Raw genomic sequence first — 19,776 nt, 5'->3', positions numbered from 1 at the left:
CCTGCGAACCGGTGGCGTACATGCAGGAAACCCCAGCCGGTCCGACGCTGGGAGCCCTAAGTCCGCGCACACCGGGATTTAGGTGCCCGTGCCAGGCAGTCCCTTACCCGGTGCCCTTCCATGCCGCACCGGTAGCAACGATCCGACCGGTCAACCGCTGACGGGCAATCCGGGCTCACGTGGCCCGACTCCAGGCATTTGTAGCACTGAAGTTGGCGCGCCGGGAGAGGGGAAACCCTCGCCACTATCCATCCAATGTGGAGCTTGCCCCTTGGAGCGTCTCCTCCCCCGCCACCGCCGCCGATTTTCCTTAACGCAGCCAGCGGGCAACGCAGCCACACCGAGCCGTGGCCCCGGGGAGCGGCGCGTATAACACTCACGCTGACCTCCGCTACCTGACAGCCGCCTGCCTCGGCGACGGCGGCTGCCACCTCTTCCGGGGTGATAGAATCTTCCAGTCGGGTAACCCTCAATTCCGCCATATTCCGCCGTACGGTTACCTTGGCGGGGAAGTTCTGAAGAGCATCCGCCATCTTTTCGGCCATCTGTTCGGCCGATGCTTTGCTGCTAGCGACCTGGCCCGCGATCTCGAATATGAGAGCACCCGTAATTGCTCTCCTCGGTCTCATCTCTGCGATGCCAAGGTCAGAGAGTTTGATATCCCTCCTAACCGTCCGTCAGTGTTTCACCTCATTACTCTGTCGCTCTTCTTGACTCCTGCACCCCTTGCGGGTTCCTTCCCCGTACGGAGAGGTGCTGGAGGTCGGACGGCCACCTCGGCGAACGTCCTGGTCTCTGGTCGCTTGCAACTGTTGTTGTTGCAGTATACCGTCCCGGGTGCTGAGATCCCTGTTTCTCGCGATGACAACAGCAACGATGACGACGTCCGTTCCACGCATCTCCCGCTCCCCGACGGCGCGTGGATCACCGGAAGGGGCTGCGCCACCGGCCCGCTGCCTTTTCGTCTTGTCCCTCCCCTACTTCATCTCGTGACGGTGACGAAAGCTTCTGACTCGGCAGTTGAGCGCGAGGCGCCCCTTGCGGGCTGCAACCGTGATGGCGCGGTTATTGCGGCAGTGTCAATGGCCGGGGGATCACCTTCTTATGCAGTAACTCACCCCACCACTCTTCTAAGTTGCGGAGGAATAGAGCCTTGAGGCCCTCGAGAGGATCTCGAGGTCCCGAGCCTCCGAGTCCTATCGGTCCCTTTCCCATTGCTGCTTCATCGCTCCCCGTCCGATCGAAACGGCAGAGACGGCGCGACACCCGCCGCGTGCGCGGGTGGTGGGGGTAGGGGCCCCATAGTCCCCCTCACTAGGGCCTCGGGGGTCTTTCCTTTTGTCCCCTGGTTGTGGTAGTCGCCCCCGCTTGCCCTCCCTCCTCGTACGCCCACCGGTCAGTCGCTCTACCGTCTCCTGGAGACGGCTGACCTCACTCTCCAGAGAGAGCACCTTCCACCGCAGATACCCGGCGTCCGCCTGCTCTTGACCGTTGTTCGACCCCGCGTCTATGTCCGCTAGTCTCGGTTCCCTCGGACTCATCCATCCGCATGCCGTCATCGTCGGCGCCGCAGTCGCGGATGCGGATGGATGCCGGACCCAGTCTGCGCAGGGTGACGGGGAGCCCCACAAGAAGGTGAGGTGAGTGGTCTTGACAGATGTGGGCCCACCAACTTCTCCGTAATTCTCCGCGCCGGTTCGACGAACTGATAGGCGCTTAGGCACCGACCAGCTACCGCCTACCTATAGGAGGATATCAGATTTATCGGGGTTTCCCAGGGCGTGGTACTACCCCCTGGGAACCCACACCTGCCTCGTGCTCCCCAAGATGTGTTACGTCTGGCGACACTCTAACTGGACCAGGCCACACACCGCGGGCAAGATGGCAACCAGATGTCTACACATCCTTACTGCGTACCCTCAATAGCCTTAAGGAACTACCATAAATCTCAGGAATTTTCTAGCTAAGGTCCTTCAGACCAAACAAGCATCTTTTATTTCAAGTATTCTTTACATTTATTGTTTACTACGGGAAGACACGGAAAGTTAGTTTTTCTTACGTACGATGCTTCCCACTAGCAACTTTCTATCGAGGGCAGCAAAAACCCTTCCTAGTCCACCAACCTTCTTATTAGCGAATCAGAAACAATGTCTACTGCCCTCACTCTCCTAACCAAAATTGTCATCAATAAATCCGATGGTCCCGTGTTTTAGACACACCCATCACTAGCTTTCCTCTGACACAACATCGTCAATAGACTTCACTTATTCTTCATCGTTAGAATAGTCAACATATCTTTACCGGGTTTCTACCCTTAGATCAATCACTTACTTAACCTATACATACGCACCAGTGTAACTATCGTTTTTACAAAGTTGTTATAATAAACATTAATTTATACGTGTTAATTCTGTGCATACTCAATTAAACCACCCCTATTATCTTAACAGAAATAAGGGGATCGATCAGTTCGTGGCATCGATTATCTAATCGTGACGGGAATTTACGACTCCTGTTGACGTGCATTCTCGCGATCGCGCCTCCCCGCGAATGGTCGAATAAACAGGAGGAGATGACCGACGGAAGGTAGAGAATATGCCTGCTCGTGCTCGAGGTACTACGCAAATGCATCGGTCACGCGAGAGATCGAGTCACACGAAGTTCCAGCACACCCTCTTCGATCCGCGCATGGTAGTGAAGGCTTCATATTACAGACCGAATACCGAATGATTCAGCGCAGAATATATGTTTTGCCCTAGGAAAATCCTTAGTGAACATGTCAGCACAAATCATCTCAGGTTTATGCACTGCCACTGATTTAAACGAGATTTCAAGTTACATTTCCGCCTGCCACGTATAGATACCCGTAAAGATACCCGTGCAAGATGCGATTTCTTCAACATGAAAATTCAGACAACAAATAATGACGAAGAATTAAGTAAGTAAGTACAAAGCCATAGTGTTTACTTGAAAAATGCTGAATTAGCAAAAAAAGCATTACAAGAGAATAAAATTCTGGCATCAAAAAATCTCGATAAATATTTTGCATTTTCTTTTCATCTACAAACAGCCTTACCCTATCCAAGATTATCTGTTTCAATCACATATTATAAGCGAAATATGTATCTTTTAAACGGGGGATTTTATAATTTCCACGACAATAAAATTAATATGTATGTTTGGGACAAAACTACTGCTTCCAGGGGATCGCAGGAAATAGCTTTTTGGTGTCTAAGACATTTATAGACCGCAATGATTGAACGTCATGTTATTGTATACGATGATATGTGTACTGGCCAAAATAGAAATTTACAAATGGTATTGATATGGTTGAGAGTTGTCCAGTCTTTGGAAAATAACATCGAAGTAATTGATCATAAATTTTTATTCTCCGTGCTTTCGTATCTCCCAAACAATGCAGATTCTGGTATTATACAATTGATATTACGAAAAAAGAATTTTTTGTACACATTACAGGATTATTATGATATTCTAAAATCGCATACATAAAATAAAAAATTTATTTTATACGGAACGAAACGACAGAATTTCGTTTCAACAAAAAATCTACAAAATGCAATTCAAAACCGGGTAAGAAAAAATACTAACCGAGAAAAGTTAAACTCGTTGAAGATATATTGGATGAGATTTTACAAAAGTGCAACGTATATTATTTTATGTAAAACATCGATGGAAGGCACAGAATTTAAGAACTTAAATTGATCACCTACATGTTGAATACCGCCAAAATTTGAAAGCTTCGCCCTGGCGGCTTTGTATAACGATGCGAGCCAGACCTATTACATACGAAAACAGAAGGATATGGGGAGAGTTACGACCGTTCGCGGAGCGACGCGGTCGCGAGGAAAACGCGTCAGCGAGAGGCGTAAATTCTCGCTACGATTCGTGTAATCGACGCCGCGAAATAGTTGTTCCCCGTGTTTCGATTAAGATAATAGGGGTGGTTCAATGAATTTAACACTGTGTTAACAGGTTAATAGCATGTATTTTAACAACAAATTAAATGATTATAAAAGCGTGACAACGTGTTTCGTGATAAATACAGTTAGTGATTCGACTCGATTTCTGATAATTCTCGATATGTGCAGTATGAATATGAGACTTTGTAAATGCGACTGTTCAGATAGAGTGTTCGATTGAGACTGACGATCTTAGACCGATTCTTTGTCTTTTGGGGAGACAACCCGCACTACCCTATGATCACGCCACCGCTCGTGCCGATGATCACGTAGGCCGACTTCTTTGTGAAATTAAAGAACGGACCGCAATCGACGTTTCTGGAACTCGCGGCCAGGCGGCAACCATACGCTCGTCGATACACTGTATGTTTCGTCGGGAAGATGAGACATTGGTATACGAACCGCGGGCGACGGTTAGAAACACGATCCATACTAAACCTCGCGGCGCAACAGCATCCTGAGTGATAGAACGAACGTTTCCGTATTATACAATAAGGATGGGTCCTTGAGATTATTGAAGACACGCCGCGATGATGTACGGACATATGGTTGCCAGCCATGGTGTGTGGCCCGGTCGAGGCAGAATGTCACTCGACGTAACAGGGAGGTTATTACTTTATGTATATACTTCCTGTGCATCATGAACATTTCGAAACACTGTCACATGAAGAACATAAATAAATAAATAAAATAATCAATATCTTATGTTAAGTTTAACAATGTATAAATATAATTAACGTTCAAAAAAAAGAATATTACTATTTGATTTCTTGTTATTGTTTATAAACATAATTGTATTAATACAAAATATATTTCAAATGATATTTAATTTTTTCATAATTGAAATTAAATGATTTTTACAATTGACTAATTATGAAAATGGTGTCCATTTACAGCCTTTAAATATATATTATTTTAGTCAAATCCGCCTAAAAGGAATTTATATAGTCAAATTGCATATTGATAAAATAGTACAAACATTGCCAGACTTGACTATAGTTAACTCATACTTTTGAATTAATTAAGATGCTAACCTTTAATTTTTTTCGAAACTACAAAGTTTGGAATTGCATCACTTTCAAACTAAACGGTCCATATATTCCGATCAAAGGACGATGCGTTTTCTACTATAACAGAATGAAACCGTAATCTGGAAAACGTGAAGGCGGCTCTAGAAAAAACGATCTATCACAAGCTTTGCAGAGCAAGGATTGTTGAAAGTGTGTTTGGCATGTTACTCCTTGTATTGCAGAAGTCTTTTGTTAAAATCGGAAAGTGCATCGATATAATGCTATCTTGCAGTTGTACACATTTGGGAAAGTACATACAAAAAAATCAATCTGAAAGCCGATTTCAAGAGACAGTTGACACGGCTGATGAACACGACTGTAGATAAGAAAATAGTGCCTTAATATCGTCCATCTTATTTGAGAAAACAGGGGAAGATCATCTCGCGCTGCTTGTGACATTCGCAATGGGTTCCCAGAGTATATTTGATTCGAGGAAAGCTTTGTACCTCGTAACCGTAGCAGAAATCGTCTGTATAAATATTGAACTGTGTTGATAGGTATGTTCATAAACCTTCTATGTTTTATATATTAAAACAACTATATTGTAGGTCCGTATTTAAAAAAGCATTGCATCTACATATTTAAATCATTAATTTTTATGCATGTAGTAAAAAACGTTCTTTGTCTATATTGAGATAATTAAGTCTAATATACGTATTGAAGAATATTTCATGTGTATATTGATATAATTAAGATTAATACATATGTCGGGTTGGCGTTAGGGGCGTGTAATGAGTCTTCGCCGGGGTTGTTCATTGTTGTCGCACAAACGTTTATTACACAGGTATAGTTGGTACAAGATTGACAAGCGGCCGCGGTAACTAGACGCTAATGACATTGACCCTAGGTTCGATATGACGAATCCACGGTCCACGGGATAACGGATATACTTTGTTTCGAAGTCTATGTCGGACTCGACTTACTCCTCGTGATACAAGGATCGCTTGATTAGCTCTTTGCTAAGACGTGGATTATTCACCGATCGTACAAACACACTAGGTAACTGGCTAATGAGACTGCAAGAAAGGATTGACTTTCCGTCACGATGACGTTGCAGAGGAAAACTATGATGGGGTGTGCCTAAGGGCACGAAATCATCGGATTCGTCGAAGAAAGCCTGCGAACGAAGGGTGAGGGAAATAGACGTTGCTGTTAATTGGTTAAATTCTATGTTGGCGGTTAGAAAAGGATGCTAGCCGCCCTTGAGAGAGAGTTCCTAGCGGGAAGCGTCGTACGTGAGGAAATCAGATCTTCCGTATCTTCCCGCAATAGATGACAGATAAAGACTGTCATAAGGACATAAACTGCGAATGATGCATCTGGCGATCATCTTACCCAAAGAATGGGGTCTGTGTGTGGCGAGTCACGGGGCCGTTGGAATGTTTTATTGTCAAGTGTCGGCATTGCCAATTCTTTAAAGGAAAGCTATGTAACTTCATATCTCTGTTAGATGGAACGTTCATCCCGTGACCGTGGCTACGCTCGGCGGCCGGTTGTCGCCTCGAGCCTAAGCTCAGTGTCTCAAGTTTCGAATGAATGTGTTTGGGTTACTTTGTAAATGTTACAGTATTGAAGTTGTTCCCAGTAATTCCAACGGGGGGCCCGGTGTCCTTTCATCTCCGACATATATATTAAAAAACATTTCATGTATATATTGAAATCACTGGTCTTTAAAGGCCGCATGTATTAAAGAACGTTCTAAGTAGGTATATATCAAAATAAAAAGAACGTTCTAAGTAATATATATCAAAATAATTAAATTTCATGAACGTAATGTTCAAAATATAAAGATTCTATAAAATAATAATTTATGTAAAAAAAATTGTCATATTGTAAAGTGCAAGCATGAAACAAATCACGAAACTGAGTACTGTAAAATACAATTCAATATAATTTTAATAATATTATAAATATATACAATATAATATAATATATAAATATAATATAAATGTAAATATATACAGAATAAAAATACAAAGAGCAAAAAATAAAGAACGCGCATATATAATGAAAACTAATAAATGAAGAAAATTATTATAATTAAGTAATGATAATAGTAAAAATGCAGAATATCACAGGGTTTCTTTCACTTAACTATTAAATATTTATGAAGTACAAGTATGTTCGTATTCCAAAACATGTTTTTACAAGGTGTCTAAGTTAATAAGTAGTTAATAAGGATATTTATAAGAAAATGTGGTAAATAAATTAAAGTGTATTATATCACATTATATGTTATTTTACATTAGGATATATTAATCGAATTTAATAAAATAATTGTGTAAATACATAATTGTTCCATTACAGTTTTCTCTTTTCTTTTCACATGCAATCAGTATCACATATCTGCTGGTTTTTTAAACATTAAAAAGAAGGGATCTTCACATATTTGAAAAGTCTTGTGGTGTTACCTCCGTCAGCATCAACTCTCCAGAAATTACCAAAACCAGAGCGCGACGAACACAAGCAGATGTTTGTATCGCGTCAGGAGTAGGCACATTCACGCGTCCCCCGTCGTACTTCAACTTCCACCGTGTCACTGTACATTAAATCCGATAAAAATGATATGGGCACAAATAAAGAATTGCGTTGCAAGAAAGAATGTGACATTCAAAATACCAGAAGTTAAATCGTTGTTCTTCGAGTCCTTGAGCATAGTTACCGTAGGAAATTAGAAACATTGTGTGAAACACGTTGTCAATAAAGTTGAGAAACATTTTTGGAATTTAAATAACATAAGCGAGAGGACGGTCGAACTTTTCATTATAAATATAAATGATAGTTATAGCAACATAGAATGTAGTGCGGAATCAAATTCTGAATAATAGTATTATATGGATTGTATTATTTGCATGTATTATTTGTTGTATTATTTGTATATGTTATTTTCTGTATTATTTGTATTACGTGCACATATGAACAGTTACCACAAATCTTATTCTCTGCTGTCACTTCTCGTTGAACAGAGTCTGGTTGTAGATTATCTATAATTATATCTGTCAACCCGTCCTTTCGCCAGTATTCCATTTCTAATTTCTCCGCATATTTACAAAAATTCTGCCACTAGCTTTCGGTATATTTACTGCTCATTACTTGTCATCATCTGGCCGTGCCAATAATTCGCCTTCTCCACTACACGAATCTTCTTTCCGAATTCTACTAATTGTTTTCGTTAAAACTCAAGCATACTCTGAGCCATGAATATTGTATTGTTTCAACGATCTAAAAGTTTTTTATCTTTTTTGCCTCTTCTTCACATTTTCTAGTTACACGACGGATTATATTTCGTACCTCACTGTGAATCCTCTGCCATCGCTTATGCTATTGATATACATTTCATAATGAAACAACAACGAAATTGAAATTGAAAAACTAAAAATTAAGAACATACTAAAAAACAAAAACTAAAAGCAATGACAAACAAATCACAAAAAGATTAAAAAGGCTATTATGACATAAAAGGATGGCAAATAATTGTGATTATACTCTAACACTGTGTCTTAATACTATCACTGATAATAAATATCATTGATATTTACTCTAGAAAGTTAAATTTAATACTAAATTTTAATGCAAAATAATCATGAAGTGAAAGAAAGAAATAAGCTCAAGCAATATAAATAATAAAATAAGAATAAATTAAATAATTGAAATTGCAATGCAAGAAAGAATGCCAGATAGTGACTGACAGAATGCTTCGAAAAAACTGTTCTTTGTATTGCTTTCGGCATTTTCAGAAGTCTGTTTGTGAAAGTAAAATTAGGCCCTATTCTCGGCCAAATTTTTTCTTCCATTTTCGACGATAGATTTAGGAGAGGTATCGTGCAAAATGTAACACAGAAAGGCTTTAATCCATAACATGGATGTAAAATTAATATGGAATTATTCAATGCAGCCTTAGATCGTAGCAAAAGGAACAAGGACGGGGTATTCAAAATAGTGGATATCTCAAAGGCCTTTGACACGGTGTCTCATTCGGCTATAAAACCAGTTCTGGCAAGGAAAGGTATTCCGACCCCAATAAGTGACATAATAAGTGAAATGTATAAGGATTGCAAAACATCTATTCGGGAAAAAAACAACGAAGGGGTCGAGATAGAAATCCTCAGGGGAGTCGAGCAGGACGACACTCTGTTGCCGCTGTTGTTCAATTTATGCATGGAGCCGCTGCTAGACGAAATCGAGGAGAAACCGGTGACGTCACTGTTAACGATAGGATTAAAGTCTCAGTCCCGGCGTTCGCTGATGACATCGTCCTACTTAGTGAAAATGAGAGGGAGGCACAATGTTAGGTGGATATGCTTCACAAATACCTGAAGCGTCTAGAAATGAAAATCTCGAGGGAGAAAAATTAGACGTACCAGGTGGTCGCCAAGAGGAACACCTGGTTCATGAAAGACCCAGAAATAATGATTGAGGATAATCCAATATCACTTGTAGCTCTTGAGGAGGCTTTCAGGTATTTGGGCGCCAAAATGGGGCCTTGGAGCGATATCCATTGTGACATAGTTGTGCCGAAGATTCTGAGCGTTGTGAGAAGAGTCAGAAAGCTCTCTCTTAAACCATGCCAGAAGATTGAATCAATTGTAAACTATATCTTTCCTCGCTATATTTATAATTTATTGATCAATTCATCAAGTGACAGTGTCTTGAAACTGTTGGACAGCAAAGTCAGGAAAAAAATCAAGGCCGCTCTACATTTATTGCCTTCGACGACGACTGGTTTCTTCTATACTCCAAAAGCGAGCGGAGGATTGGGGTTACCGAGTTTTGACCTGAGACGAGTGAAAACACCTGCAGGCCTAACTGATACACGTAGCAAGGTCTGAGTACCGAGTACGCTGGATGGGCGTGATCTCAATCTCTATATGCCTAGGGCTGCCCGTGTACAATTTGGCTCATCACCGAGGTACGGAACGGTTATTTAAAAAGCTGCTACGTAGCAGATACACTAGTTGACACTGTTAAATTGGACGAATAATTTCGGCCTGATACATTCTAGAAGAAAATTGTGTTTAGAAACATACATGGGAGCAACATAGAGCAACATACATAGAGCAACGTAGTATGATGTATGCAGAATACAAATGGATGTAGGCGTTGAGATAAGAGGAAGGTTATATGAATTTTTAAAAATAAGGATATAGTTTTCCATATATTGGACGATGTAGTTCACTATTCCTTACAAAGAGATATTAGCCCGTTATGTCAGATAACTATTATTTTCTTTTAAGAAGACTTAAATATTTTAGCGACGTATGTTGACGAGTACCTATATCAACATCTACGTTTAATGATGTAGCTCAACGCTACCGTCTATTTAATAGCGTATATATGCAGTAATTGTAAATCTTCGAAATACTAATTATTAGTTTCTTTTGAATTTTACTTTCTTCAGCGTACTTCAAAGTCATATACATTGACGAGATCACCATTCTTAATAATTACATTTAGTTAATTATTTACAATTACAAGTTCCTTTTCGTTTCATAAGACAAATTATAAAAAATGTGAAAAAGAAGAGAGAGGAAAGAAAGCCCATTTGTGAATATGTATTTGTTTCTATATCATATTGTTTCGTTCACTCGCGAAGAGACGCGTTCGCGAGAAAGCACGTCAACGGGATTTGTAAATTCTCGTTACGATTAGATAATCGACGCCGCGAAATGTCCGATCTCCGATTTCGGTTAGGATAACAGAAGTAATTAAATTGATTATGACACTGATATAACAAGTTATTTGTTCCAGTTTATTATAACAGCTGATGTACAAACTAAATATGAGTGGATAGAGAATAATTGTAATTTCTACATTCGAGTAGAATAACGTAAGTTCGAATGGTGAAAGGTCGAAAACGGAAAAGCAACTAAATCTCTATGAAAATGATGCTGCGGAGGAAAACTTGTGATGGTTGGATCCACGGACATCAGATGAGCTGATTCGTTAAAGACAGGGTTTCGCTATGATAGTGAGGGAAATATGCTTCGTTGGTTATTGGTTAATTTTCGAGGTTGGTGAGTGAGGAAGGAGCTCACTGTCCCTAAGAGAAAGTGGCGAGTGGGAAGCATCGTACGTGAGAAAACGAACTTTCCCGAATCTTCCCGAAACAGTAAACTGTTAGAAAACGAATCACTAAAGAGGTGTTTGTTCGGTCTGAAGGACCTTAGCTGGAATTTGCTAAGATTTATGAAGGATCCTTAAGGCTATTGCGGGTACGCCGTGAGGATGTGCGGACAACTGGTTGCCAGCCTGCCCGCGGTATGTGGCCTGGTCTAGGTGGAGAGTCGCCAGACGTAACACATATAATTTTATCAATATAAATTTAGTTCCAATTCAAGTTTTGCACTGATTAGTCGCTTATCTACCGGCATAGGTAGGTACTCGCACTGATAAATATCCGCTAATATACAGAATGGGATACACAAATCGGGGCACCTAAATAACTTCGTTATTAATATTATGAAAAGAACTACGCAGGGCAAGGTTATGCTATTTGGTAGATAATTTTGTTTCTGGAAATCATTTTTTAAATATGATTTTAATATCATCATCATTTATTTGTGCGACAATATATTTGTTTAATACATTCATCGATCCATCTCTATATTCCCAATAAACATTTAATTTAACAATTACTTTAACTCTAATTTGCTAAATTGAAAGTATAAAGTTCAACGAGAACGTAAATACAAGAATTCCAATACGCGTCTTTCCTTGTCTTCCATATATAGTAGAATCTTGATTATCGGAACTAATAATGATATATGTATTTGAATTATAGAACAACAGCTTTTTCTATACTTCAAACCAAATGGTACCAGCAAACAATTGAACGCTACATAAAATCGTACGCGTTCCACAATCTTTTATCGCTAAATCATATTATATTTCTTAATATATTTTTTAATATACACGTTTTTATCGAAGCAATTCTACCGTGTTACTTTTATTTCGTGTTTCAACCCATGTTAGATCTTTTTTGAGAGCTACGAACGAGAAGGTCCAGCTAGTTCCTCGACATTACCCATTTCCAGATTTTCACCCAGACTATTGTTTTTAAATTTTTCAAGAACTTCGTCGGTACATATCTTGTCGACTATACTATAGTCGTCATCAATATGAAACCATTCTATCACATCGACTTCCTTGCACTCTCCGCATCCAGGTAAGTCATGCAGCAATTCAACTGTTTTAAGTAAGTCAGCTTTCCATAGATATGAGTATTCCATATTGTATCCCCCGGTGATTTTAAGTTGCAAAAGGTTCTCCCACGAGTGTATAATTATTGCTTCTTCGACATTTAACCAAGCATGATCTACAAGGCGGCAGCAATCCCACATGCTTAATTGATTATGGAGGTGTATCACTTCTTTCTCCGTATTGCAGGTAGGTAATGGCGTTATTGCTTCCAGCAATTCTTTTCGGTACTTTCGCTTGAAACCTGTGGTTATTCCACAATGCATTGGGTGTTTTACGCTTCGTACTTCAACTGGAGGACTCATGACTGTAACGAGTGGATCTATTTCATTAAGAGCATTGACATCGTGAAGCGACTGAGCATTATCTAGTAACAACAAAGATTTCTCCCTCTCGTCCGTTCCTTGTCTTTCTTTAACTGATTCTAAGAAATGATCTTTGTACCATTGTGTGAAAATGGTACTGTCCATACAAGGATTGGTCATTGATTTGTAGATAGTTGAGCAGGACTTTGTAGTTGAATTGTAGGAACGTTGAGTTTCCGGAATGTTGCCGATCATAAGTACCGGCAACTTGTGACATCCGGTAGCATTTGCACAAAAAAGTGCAACTACGTAATCTTCGCACATTGTTAGATTTTCTGTCAATTTCGCATTGCTCCAAATCGAAGTTTTTTGTGGTACTGCTTTCCACATTATTGGTATGTAAACGACATTGTAAACGTTCTTCAATGCGAGCCTCTTTTCTTTCCAAAATTTGTTAAAATCAACTGTAAATTTTTCCCCTATAACGAATTTAGTTGCGGATGGCATATCTTCCCTGACATCCTCATTAGTAATACGGTAGCGTTTTTTAAAGCCCATAAACCAACGGAAATTGGCTTTAAAATGGGGATTTACCTTTAATTTTTCATTAATTTCCGTGGCTTTTTTCTTTATGTGTTCTCCTGTCATTTGTACGTTTCTTTCCTTACATCGTAAGTACCAGTGGAAAACAACTTTATCTACATCCGCAGAACTTGGCGATAGGATACGTTGTGTGGCAGAGCTAAAACCCACTGTGCCCATCTCGAATTCCTTTATAACCTCGTCTTTCTGTGCATATACACTGTACAAGGTGGATTTTGCAATATCGTACTGATTCATTATGGTTTCACTATCTTCACCAGTGTCTCTCAACATAATGATATCGTACTTTTCGGCAATTGTCAAATTTACCCGTCTTCGTTTTGGCACCATTATTGTTTGAAACGTTTCGAATGTAAATACCGTACTAAAATGTGACGAGACTTCCTTTCGACAGTTATTGTCGTCGATAATTTTGACAGGGGGAAATAAATACTATGTATAATAAACACATATATAGGTAAATACGTATATACGTATATACGTATATGAGATACACTATAGAGAATTATAGAATATTCTGACAATAGAACGTTCGGATGATGTATGTACGCAACGTATAATCTAGGTTATGCTGTATATCAAAATAACAAATAATATTCGACCGAGAGTTGACATTAAGCAGGCAGCACGAAAATAAGAATTTAGTATGAGATTATTACGAGAATAAGGACAATTTTAATGCAAACAGTTTATAAATCAGTGGTTTCCTGTAACTGAATTTATACTTCTGTCCATCCTATAAACGGTAAACTTTTTAAGAAGACTAAAAATTCATGGATTCTACAAATATTTCAAACGTTCTTTTCATGGATTTATTCTTCGAATATTTTTATGTAATTTTGAAAAGGAAAAAATAATAATTTTAACTACAAAGATAAACGACTAAAAAATGAATTGTAATTTTGTCTTCGTGCTTTATTGTTAATATCGAGTAATTTGAAAGCAGAGTCTTTTTCTGTAGAAAAGTCAACATAGAATATATCTATGAAATAGGAATTCGTCGAACAAAGAGTTTCAAACCTTCCACATAAAGTGATTACTACTAGTGTGAGTTTGACTAATTTAAGACGTTTTGGTCCATCTTCTTCTCGCTGTGATTAATTCCTTCCTTGTAATTTAAACGTGCGTAAGTTAAATATATATGGTCTACATACAGGTACTAGCCAGCTCTTTTTCTCATAAATGGTAAATATATGGGAAAAATGAAAGGATACACAATTTCACCATTTTTTACAATGAACGCAATAACGTACATCATCGACCAGGAGCACTAGTACTGGAACCCAAATTTCTCACTCCTAAAATGGTTTTCAATAAATATTACGTATTGGCGTCGTAATACAATTGTAATCTGTGGTGCACGTTAATTTTTAATTAGCAGTCTTGAAAGTCACTTCCCCACTTCCTAAGTTCAAATCCGTTTATTTGAAACTTAAACACGTTGTGTAGGAAATTGTTCACGGCTTTGTAATTATAAGAATGGAACTTATTCACTTGCAAATATACATATTAATCCATATCTTGAACAGTAGACAGTAATAGTTGTATTGAACATGCTCCTTAAACTTAATGAATAAGAAATACTGATAAATGTAAAGCTCTACAAAACTGTTAAACATTTCGTTTCCAGTTTTGTACAACCCTGAGATCTTGAAAGAAATGATGTATATCCTACATGATTAAAATTATATTAATGTGTGAAACAATAATGTATAACACAAAGAATATGTCACATTCTGTTTAAGAAATTAGAATTCATCATTTTTCGTAAAATACTGTCAGGATGAAAAGTTAAAATATATGCCAGCATGCTGGTTGCCAAATGTGGTAAAAATGTTCCCACGTTAATTTTTTTTTTTTTTTCGTATACGTAGTATTTACGGTAAAAGCATTGACCTGTAATTGTATGAGCACCCTGCGTAAAACGACTAAGCACTAAGTACACTTTGACTTAAGCTATTTTCATCCCTGCTCAGCGAATGTTTATAAAAAGATGAACTGAGAATATTTGCATGTCATGTTATTAGAAATTATTAACATCGTTGCTAGTTTAGGAGTTAACATTCTGTTTAAAATGTTCGTACAATTACATCAGCAAACTGTGGGATCAGCATTTCTAGAATCAAGTTTTCGCATTTTTAGATCATCTTTTGGAATAGCATGTACACCTCCGAAAGCGATACTAAGCTCTTCGGCGTTGATCCAGACAGTGATTCGCAAATTGGATAACACAAGTTTTCGAACCCATAGAATGTTCTCATTGATCTGCAAGATAAAATATCAATCCTCATGAGCTTCATCTTTCATTCGTTTCCATTTCCCTTTCGAAACCTTTTCAGCCTATTGTAAATGACTGGTGGCTGCATATTATTTTTTGCATGTGCTTCTTTTAGCATATCAACCACTTCAGTTCCTTTTATCTCGCGTTTTAGGACTAGTTTCGTCTTAATACGTTGTTCTTTTGGAAAAAATATCACCAGCCGCTTTCGAAACGTGTGACGGTTGAAAGAAAAATAGGCCCGCTAAAGATGTTGCCATAAGCAATATAAGATACAGAATCACAAAAAACCCACTATCATTATTCTTTGTTGATTTAAAGCAAACGCCAAACAACAAAGAAATATATAATATCAACCGATTAATGAACTCGGTAATAAAATTCGAACCACCTTTTACAAAAAAAGAGATAGTTCAGTAAAAGGTGCCAGAGATACGGCCACACGCAAAAATATCGTGACCGCTGAAATATTACTGCTGCGTCAAATGTGCAGGTCCTCATTCTACAGACCAATGCACTAAATCAGCAGAAACTCCTACGAAATGTATCCGCTGTCAAGCAGATCACCCTGCGAACTACAAAGGCTACTCAGCCTACAAGTGTTATATAACAACAAGTATCCCAAACCCAGAGTAAAGGACCTCACGATTCCGACACCCAACCCACAAAAACTACCTACTCCTTCAATCTCCTATGCTGAGGTATTTCAAGGAGTACAAAGCAGACCGGTAATCCATAATGAACATTCCCAAAATATTCCAGTCCCAGTTCCCAGTCCACAAAGCACAAATAACCTCGATAGGCTCGAAAAATTAATCGAACAACAATTAGAGCAATTTAAAAGCTTGCTATCACTGCTTACACTCCTTGTGAGCAAACTACACTGCAACGTAAAATAAAACCATTACACATAGCTCTTTGGAATGCCAACGGTCTAGCTCAGCACAAATTCGAACTAGAATTATTCTTAAAACAACAACAAATTGATGTAATGCTCATATCTGAAATCCACTTCACCGATAAAAAGTACCTAAAAATAAATGGTTATAACTTCTATCATACACAACATCCCAGCGGAAAAGCCCATGGCCGCACCGGAATTATCATAAAAAGCAGCATAAAACATTATTATAAGCTTCTATCATTCCAGAGGGACTACCTCCACGCCACAAAAGTAGCAATAGAAGATTGGCATGGTCCAGTCACCATGTTAGCAGTATACTGTCCTCCTAGACTTCCTATCTCCAAGACTTGGATAACTTCCTCGAAGACCTCGGCAATAGACTCATAGCAGAAGGAGATTCTAACGCCCAACATACCCAATGGGGCAGCAGACTTATTACAACAAGAGGTAAAGGTCTACTGAACAATCAATCAATATTAATTAACAATCAATATTAAATACAAAATAATATTGTTGTACTTAATTACCTCAGTACAAACGAACCCACTTACTGGCCCATTGTAAATAACAAACTACCTGACTTATTAGACTTCTTCATAACTAAAAACATCTCGCCAAGATATGTCCAAATCAAATCTTCTGTGGAACTCTCTACAGATCATTCATCCGTAATAGCAATAATTAACTCAACAATTATTGAAAATCTACCTAATGGCTTTAGTCACAACCATCTCACCAACTGGCAACTCTTAAGGGAAATCTTCAATCATACAACATTAGCCTCAATTCGCTTAAAAACAAACGAAGATATAGAAGCAGCCACGGAATATTTAAACACCAGCATAATAAACGCCATCCGTTCTTCCATCCCCAATAAGAGTTTTGTTAATAGACATGAACACCCCCATTATATAATAAAAAAGATCGTAGAAAAACGCGGACTTAGAAGAGTATAACATAGTCATAGAACACCCGACGACAAGCGCAAGCTAAATAATGCAACAAGAAAACTCACTAAAACCCTTAGAAACTATAGAAACGACTGTTTTCAAAAATACCTTGCCAACCTATCTCCCACAGCTGAATTTAACTACTCACTATGGAAGGCATCCAGGAAACTCTCTCGTCCTCCGCTAACAATCCCTCCAATTCGCTGTCCGCGAGGTGGATGTGCGCGTAGCCCTACACAAAAAGCTAACTTGTTTGCCAGTCATGTAGCTAACGTCTTCAAACCATATTCTCCCACTACTTCAGATGAAATAACTGAATACCTGCATTCTCCCTTCCATATGTCCCGTCCTATGGGCCTATTGAGCCTTTCTTATCACTAGAAGTCATAGAATTAATCCGTTGTCTAAATCCCAAAACAGCATCGGGGCATGATCTGATAAGTAACAAAGCCATTAAAGAGCTTCCCATAAAAAGGATTGCAATCATCACCTCCATTTTTAGTGCAATTCTCCGCCTTCAATACTATCCCAAGTCTTGGAAAATATCATTGATTACTCTCATTCCCAATCCTGGAAAGTCAATACATGAAGCCAGCTCTTATCGCCCAATTAGTTTTCTACCCACCTTATCCACACTTTTCGAGAAGATGCTAATGATACGACTCTTTCCACTCTTAGAGAATCTAAAAACACTGCCAGATCACCAATTCGGTTTCCGAAAGCAACATTCTACGATAGAGCAAATTCATCGTTTAACTCACAAAATCAACCAAAACTTAGAAAAGAAAAAATATTGCACTGCGGTATTTCTAGACCTTCAACAGGTATTCGACAAAGTATGGCATGAAAGACTTTTATTCAAAATAAAGAAAACCCTGCCACACACCTACTACTCCATCCTAAAATCCTACCTAACCAATAGACAATTCATGGTAAAACACTTAGATGCTATAACCTCAACATCTGCAATAGAAGCTGGCATACCCCAAGGCAGTGTTCTCGGACCCCTACTATTCAACATCTACACTGCAGACTTACCAACATTGACAGATATAACCACAGCGACATTTGCTGCCGATACAGCCTTATTAGCCTCGCACTCAGACCCGACAATTGCCTTCTCTACTCTCCAGCGAGGTCTCGACTCTATGGAAGAGTGGTTCCACAAATGGCTCTTCAAAGTCAACGAAAACAAATCTAGCCACATAACTTTCACGCTACGAAAACAAACTTGCACACAGGTGACGATAAACAATATGTCTATTTCAGATAAGGAATCAGTCAGATATCTGGACATGACTCTGGACAAAAGATTGATATGGAAACAACATACCTTAGATAAAACCAAACAACTCAAAGCAAAATTTAAAAAATTCTACTGGCTCATCGGCCGACGTTCCAACTTAAACACGCAAAGTAAAATTACATTATACAAGGCCATATTACAACCTGTTTGGACCTATGGAATCCAACTATGGGGAACAGCAAGTAATTTCAACAAAGAAATTCTTCAAAGATTCAAATCGAAAACCTTAAGATCCCTAATAGATGCACCTTGGTACGTCACCAACGAAACAATACATCACAACCTCAAGATACCCACAGTCAAAGAAGAATTATCCAAATTCAGCAATAGACATAGCGCAGAAGTTAAAAACCACAGAAACCCTCTAATTACTCAACTACTCGACACGTCGGAACAGATCCGCAGGCTAAAAAGACATTACACCTTAGACCTAAGCACTAGATTCAAATAGAATCAAACATACTATAAACACTTATTAATCATGTCATAGTACCACGTCAGATAAATTTACTTAAAATTCTTTAACGAGAATTGATCGTAAAATAAACGAAAATAAAAAAAAATAAGCGACGAACAACTTGTCCTAGGTGTTACGCCTTGAGGCTCACTATATGATGTGTTCCTAACCGTCTCCCTTGGCACTACAGTGTCACAGACAGATTGTGTTACATGACCGTCGAGATATACACAAAGTAGCGATAAACGCATAGTTGTCGTCAAGCAGCGAGTTCTATCACAGAAATATTGATTCGCCTTCGGTCCGTTATTTTATCTACGCAAAAAAGGTAGCATACGTAATCATAGGCGCGAACGGTTGTGAGACCCGAGCGTAGTCTGGGTCGTCTCCCAGAGAAGACAAAAGACAAAATCGAAGGGCAGTCAGTGGCAAATGAGGATTCAAACCGGATGTATCGAGAGGTTCAGGGGAATAAAATCGAGGTCACTTAGTTAAACGAGTACATTGAGAAATATCATAAAGTCGGGTCGAATTACAGTAACAACCTAATTATATCATCGTTAAATCATTTGTGACGTGTTCATTATAATTTTAAATATTGTTAAATATACAAGTTTATATTAACGCTGCTAATTCAGTGATACAATCATTTGAACTACCTCTGTCATCTCTAATCGAAACAGGGGGACGATCGATTCGCAGCGTCGATTATCAGAATCGTAGCGA

General features: G+C 39.0%; 1 protein-coding gene across 1 annotated transcript; it reads right to left on the bottom strand.

The window, feature by feature from the left end:
- Positions 1–12,036: 12,036 nt before the first annotated feature.
- Positions 12,037–13,485, bottom strand: LOC132909088 (jerky protein homolog-like). The gene has a single exon (XM_060963677.1). The coding sequence runs from the start codon at positions 13,483–13,485 to the stop codon at positions 12,037–12,039; it is 1,449 nt and encodes a 482-aa protein (XP_060819660.1).
- Between the last annotated feature and the right edge of the window lie 6,291 nt (positions 13,486–19,776).

Source organism: Bombus pascuorum, chromosome 7 (genome assembly GCF_905332965.1).
Source record: "Bombus pascuorum chromosome 7, iyBomPasc1.1, whole genome shotgun sequence".
NCBI classification, from domain to species: Eukaryota; Metazoa; Arthropoda; class Insecta; order Hymenoptera; family Apidae; genus Bombus; species Bombus pascuorum.
This window is presented reverse-complemented; position numbering and strand designations above follow the sequence as displayed.